Source organism: Salvia splendens, chromosome 1 (genome assembly GCF_004379255.2).
Source record: "Salvia splendens isolate huo1 chromosome 1, SspV2, whole genome shotgun sequence".
NCBI classification, from domain to species: Eukaryota; Viridiplantae; Streptophyta; class Magnoliopsida; order Lamiales; family Lamiaceae; genus Salvia; species Salvia splendens.
Window position 1 is genome coordinate 46,227,431 of NC_056032.1, and position 6,530 is coordinate 46,233,960.

General features: G+C 39.4%; 1 protein-coding gene across 1 annotated transcript; it reads right to left on the reverse strand.

Annotated features, from left to right (window-relative positions):
* On the reverse strand, positions 1-5,786 carry LOC121802355 (ABC transporter B family member 19-like). Its single transcript, XM_042202022.1, has 10 exons — positions 5,404-5,786; positions 5,248-5,302; positions 4,992-5,167; positions 4,149-4,349; positions 3,809-4,068; positions 3,413-3,726; positions 3,090-3,313; positions 2,410-2,753; positions 1,905-2,332; positions 1-1,811 (listed from the first exon to the last, which is right to left on the reverse strand). The coding sequence occupies exons 1-10, from the start codon at positions 5,650-5,652 to the stop codon at positions 358-360; spliced, it is 3,705 nt and encodes a 1,234-aa protein (XP_042057956.1). The 5' UTR covers positions 5,653-5,786; the 3' UTR covers positions 1-357.
* Positions 5,787-6,530: the final 744 nt, after the last annotated feature.

The window sequence follows — 6,530 nt, forward strand, 5'->3', positions numbered from 1 at the left end:
TGCAAAGTAATACACTTATTCATAAGCCTTTCTTGATTATTTTAATATCTTCACTACACCTCAAATGCACAACATGCCCTGCACATGGAATAATTCTCAAATGGATGGGAAAGTGAGATTCTAACACAGAGTATCTTGTTTGGCATGGCTGTTAAAAGAAGGCTAAGTCTAAAAAACTTAAGTTAGAGAAGACATCATTTTAAGAAGTACAAGTATCTACTATAAGTAGTTACATTCACTTTATGTGCAGGTTGAAGATATCTTGCAACGTGGACAAAATTATTTGACAGTCTTTAGAACAATTCTCGAGTAATGATCCATTCTGAATTCCGTATACTCAATACAAATGTAGACTCTTCAATTTCCTGCAAAACTCTGGTGCCTATAAAGTTTCGAGTAGACTCCCTCACTTGCTGTAACAAGGTTTGCATGGGTGCCCATTTCTACAACTTTCCCCTTGTCCATAACAAATATGGTGTCTGAGTTGATTACAGTTGAAAGCCTGTGTGCAACTGTAATATTTGTTGTACTCTGTTTCAGTGACTCCAGAGCATTGATGACAGCCCTTTCAGACTCGGCATCAAGCGCACTTGTGGCTTCATCGAGAAGCATTATCACTGGTTTTTTCAGCAGAACCCTTGCAATTGCTATCCGCTGCTTTTGTCCACCCGAAAGTTGGCATCCCTTTTCCCCAACTGACGTGCCGTATCCCCTTGGTAGATTGCTTATCACTTCATGGATGTTGGCCTCCATAGCTGCCTGTATCACTTCAGCTTCCGAAGCACCTTCATTTCCATAGCATATGTTTTCTCTGATTGAGAAGCTGAATAGAAGTGGCTCCTGCTGCACCAAGCCAATCTGTGCTCTCAGAACTTTCAGGTTGTAACTCTTCACATTTTTCCAGTCAATTAGTACCGCTCCTTCGTTCACATCGTAAAATCTGAGCAGAAGTGCTAGAATAGAAGATTTGCCTGCTCCACTTGGTCCAACCAGAGCAACTTTTGATCCAGCTTCAATTGTCAAGTTGAAGTTGTCGAGTATAATCATATCTGGTCTGGAGGGGTAAGTGAAACTCACATTTGAAAATTCAATATCCCCCTTAATGCTTTTACGAGGTTGTTGCTTAGGCTCATCTGGCTCAATCTCAGTCTGTCGGTCAAGGGTATGGAATGCAGGGGTCAGAATACTGATAGCAGAGAAAACAGTAGGTATCAATGTCCACAATTCTGTGATTGATGGAACTGTGAGTGAGAATATCTGGTACGATCTTATTCCATTCTCGAAGGAAGATTGTCCTCTCTTAACGAGGATAGTTGTATACCATAATGCAACGGCATGGGCTATATTCCACAAGCAAAGTGATACACCTTGAATGATCCCATATTTGATGCTTTGTGTCCTGCATTTTGCCAGTGGCTTCTTTAAAGAAACCTTGGCCTTTTCAAGCACATGATCTTCCAGGCAAAAAGATGCAACAGTTTTTATGTTGGATGTTGATTCAGAAGCAAGGGAAACCAGTTCTGAATAAGCAGCATTGCTGCCGCTCGAGAATCCTTTTGCAGACTTGGCTTGAATCAGTCCACCGATAAAGTGGCAGGGCATCACAGCCCAAGCAACTAGGCCCATTCTCCAGTTGACTCTGATGCTGACTATCGTTGCAATCAGTATGGAGGAGATGCATTGAACAATAACGGACATACGGTCAGATATGATTGTTTTGACTGTTGCTGTTTCGTTGATAACCTGTGATGTAACTGATCCTACACTGTTTTGAGGCTTCTCAAACCAGGCCAGTTCATTTCGTAGTATAGCTGCAAAAAATGTCGGTTCATAAGAATTGGTTGTCATAGAAGTTATCATGCTGGTGCTGTAGAGGTAAAATACAGTTGGCATTAAAATGATACCTGAATATAACGCTTGTCTGAGGTTCGTCATGGCCTGCTCCCCAACCAAGCCATAGAAAAAATGCTGCAAAGTATGGGCAAAGCATGACAAAAATCCTATACACGCAAAAAGGATCGAGTACTTCCCTACTCTGCTTTCTGCATTATCTTTATAGTATGCAACTCCTATTGTTATGATGAAGTACCCAAAGACTGGTTTAGAGATTCCTGCAAGAGCAGCTCCACAAGAGCCAATGAAAATCTTTACAATCTCTCTCTTCCTTAAGCCAAACCAGATTCTGTAGAATACTGCCTTTTCCTTCCTTTCTTTCAGATCCTCTTTATTGGGAGAAAGTTGTGGAGTTCTGTTGGCTTCCCTAGATTCATCCGGGAAGTGTGATGAAGCATCCGTGTATATACTTGCTAAATCTTCCAATGGGTCCTCTACTCTGCGAAGTGAACAGTTAGATGTTATTACAAGTCCATCAATGCTATGCAACTGGGTAAGTAGTTTTGATTAGCCAACCTTGCGTCACTATCTTGGCTGAGATTCTGCATTTCAAACAAGCTACGGTAAAAATTGTTGCTAGTCAGCAAGTGGTGATGTGGTCCTGTCTCTGTAACTACTCCATTTTCTACAACAGCAATCATATCTGCATTAACAATGGTGGATAATCTGTGTGCTATCAAGATGACTGTCCTTCCTTGCATTGCTGTCTCAAGAGCTGCTTGAACTAGCTTTTCTGATTCTGTATCAAGGGCGCTGGTGGCTTCATCCAGTAAAAGAATTGGGGGATTCTTTAGGATTGCCCTTGCTATTGCTATTCTCTGTTTCTGTCCACCTGATAACTGGACACCCCTTTGTCCGACCTTAATGGAAAAGAGGACTCCTCTTCAGGATACGTGAAATTTACGAATTTGAAAATAAGAGCATATATTATTTTTCATGACTGAGACAAAAATATTGCAGGTGTATACGAACAGTGTATAATGGCATGTCCTAGAGAGCATGCTGCAAAACTATATGGCCCTTAGTCTATTAGTTATTTAATTGATTACTTTGTTGTATATGTATCAACTCGGTGTTCTTCCCTTGCTATCTTCACCGGACTAACCCAGAGACGAGTCTATTGTTTTCTATTCTCAACGATTTTCATTATGTGATACACTGTATTTATCATACTAGTTTTTAGGGACTTATCTGACCTCAGTTAAGTATTGATTTGGAAAATCACATATAAAAGAGTGTGCATTTGCCATTTGAGCTGCTTTCTGGAGTTGACTCTCATCTGCTTCCCAGTTTCCTGCCTGAATGTTCTCCTTGATGTTACCAGAAAAAAGTGATGGCTCCTGAGAAACTACTCCGATATTTCTCCTGAGGAACTTCAGATCGAGATCCTTGATGTTGTAGTTGTCAATGAGAATAGAACCTGAGAGATACCAAATCTATTAGACTCCTGATTTCTTAACCGATGTATGTTTTCTCTTGCTATGTACAGGAAAATGAATTCAGCATAGGAAAAGTCTACCTTCTATTGGGTCATAGAATCTTGTTATCAGTGACATGATGGTGCTCTTGCCACATCCGCTACTTCCAACAAATGCAACCACCTTTCCTGCTGGGATCGATAATGAAAATCCTCGAAGAATTGGAGTATTCGTCCTGGATGGATATGCAAAGTGCACGTCGTTTATACATATGCTCCCTTTGATGGCATCCAGTTCTTTTCCCTCGTGGTTTGTGTATATCATTGGCTTTCTTTCAATCACTTGAAAAACTTCCTGCCCTGCTGCTTTTGCTTGATTGAAGAGTTGCATGTCTGGTGCAGCATATGTGAGGGATCTGGAAATCGAAAAGTTGAAAATGTTTGTAATAACTGAGGTGTACTTAACACTAAGATACAATGTGGTGATGGTTTTCTTACATAGCACCAAAAAGAATGCTCATGACAGCAGCAATAACATCTCCTCCAAGTGCTCTCCCGGCTGTCACAACAACAGCTCCAACCCACACAATAAGTGCCCAAGAACAGAATGTCACAACTTGGAACATTCCTGTCCCAAATCCCTTCACAAATGCTTCGGTTCTGCTTATTCTCAGCTGCTTCTGTAAGCTTTCTGAGAAAGATCTAATTGCCGAATTCTCTCCAACAAATGCAAACACAGTCTTGATGTGGGAAATTGTCTGTCAAACAGTCTCAGATTGTTTTAATAATTGAACTTGGCAAAATGAGCAATATGTTATGATTTCATGATTCTCTATACCTGTTCCACCATTGCAGTGGCCTCCGATAGATATGCCATTCTTGTTGCTGAAACGGCGTTCATCTTCTTCGTATAAGTAGCCCCGATTACGAGAATCATGGGGACAACAAATATTGCTAGAAGTGACACTTCCCAGCAGGCTATGAATGCAATCAAGACGCCAGAAAAGAATGTAGCGAAGCATGATATGAAATGCCCCAACTGTCAGCCACAGAAATTGGTGAGTTAAATCAGATCTTCCATCTTATAGTCCTCTTTGTTCTTTGCTTATATTTTTCAACATTCTACAGAACCTAAATATGATTGTGAAAATCATAAGCAGTTCTGAGTAAATAACTACTTCTCTTTATTTATAATTAACCGTTGTTTTCTTGTACTTGTCATCTAGCAACAAATATAGTCAAATATCTATATCGTCACAGAATCATCTCTATATTTATGTTTGAGCCATGTATGATGTGCTTTGTGGACCCGGAGAAAGAATGCATATGCAAAGTTTTCGAACAAATATTAGAAGGATTTGTATAAGACAATAGCAGATCGACTAAACCAATTTATTCTCAGTACAGTACTGAAGTCTTTGTCCTTTCTATGCGTTTTCTACAATTTAATAGTCGTTTATTCTAGGATATTCTAATATGATGCCATCTATTTTATGATTTAATTAATAAGGATGATTTTGGCAGTATATTATCTAAGTACTTCTGAGAGCATACTGTATGAAATGCTTCTCTGCCTCTAAGGAAGGTGACAGTTATGCATGGGGTTTATCATATTCGTTCAACTCGGTAAATTTATGTGTAGCTTTTTAATATTTGCAATGAAAGATGATTTAGCAGTTACCTTTTCTCCGATGGCATCTTGAATGACGAACATATGGCTACTGATACCAGTGATTATCTTTCCGCTTGTTAAGTCAGTATCAAATGCTCCAATCTCTTGGCTAAGGACAGCTTTTAGGAAAGATAATCTTAGGCGACGTACTTGTCTTTCACTTGCATACATCCAGCATCCTATCTCTGCATTTAGATTTTCGGAATATTTGAGCACAAAAAGATCATAGTAATACTTTTTCTGCAGAACTATCATGTAAAAGTACCTAGAATTCCAGCTGGAAATGTCGCAAAAGCCATGTACCACACATATGGAACGACCTGATCGAGCAGAATAGATATATCAGTGTCAGACTTAATGTTATCTGGTAACTTGCACTGATCACATACTCTTAAACAGTTATATTTATACTTGTACTTACCTTAAAAAGTGCCTTAACCATTTCATCGGTATTGTTGATGTTTTTACCAAAGGCATCAAGGGCTTTTCCCAGCAGGAAATACCCTACAGGCTGCGCGAGGCCGTGGACAATGGATCCCAAGGTGCCCAGAGCCATCAAAATCCAGTCCACCTTATCTGCTTGGCTCAAAAGCTTGTAAAATGGCAAGGTTAGTGGCTTATCATCCTTTTCCGACCTGCCTGCTTCGTCTATAATCTCCGCACTATGCATAGTTTTTTGAAGTTTGTTTGAGAGTCACTGAGCTTTACAAGTTTGCATGCAAATTTCTCTCGTTTGTCTGATTCATTTCACCTATCTGACTTATAAATGTTTTATAATTACTAGATTGCAAAGAATATTTTCTGAATATGCTTATAAGTATTGTAGTATAGTAATTTGTCATATGTGAATGATATGTCCCTTTTTCCCACTTTGATGTCACCCCCAATTCATATTTGGTAGCTGCTAAGTTGCAAAAGGACAGCACATAACAAACAAGAGAGTTCTTAGTTTACTAGATCATGACAAGAGAGCTCTTAGTTTACAAGATCATGCTGTTTGAATCGGCATAGGGAATAAGAATCCACCCCCCATGTATTTGCTGATTGGCAGAGAACCTTGTTTGTGCACCAACATTAGATTTTACGGGGCTAGGCACGGTCTCATTCATTGAAGCGCACATGATACGTAAAGGGGAGACCAACCAAACCCTTGTGAGGTCCCCTTCATGTATCAGGTACGCTTCAACATAGCTCACGTAAAATCCAACAAGCAACACTAGCCCATTCACACATGTTTTCTTAAACTGGAACCTTGGGATTCTAGGCATTTTCTGGTGAAATCAAGCATTTTACATAGTTCATCTGTGACCATATTCCTAGTTGACAGTATCTGATTTGGAATGTGCAAATCATCATATCTTATTATTATGATTAATTTGGAATGCCATTCATAACCTTGATGCTACTCTAAGTCTTGATCTCCATATCAAAGATTAGAAAAACTTACTTTTTTTCAATTGAACCTTGAGATTCTTGCCATTTTTTGATGAAACCAAGCATTCTACATAGTTCATCTGCGATCATTTTCCTAGTTGATAGTATCTGATT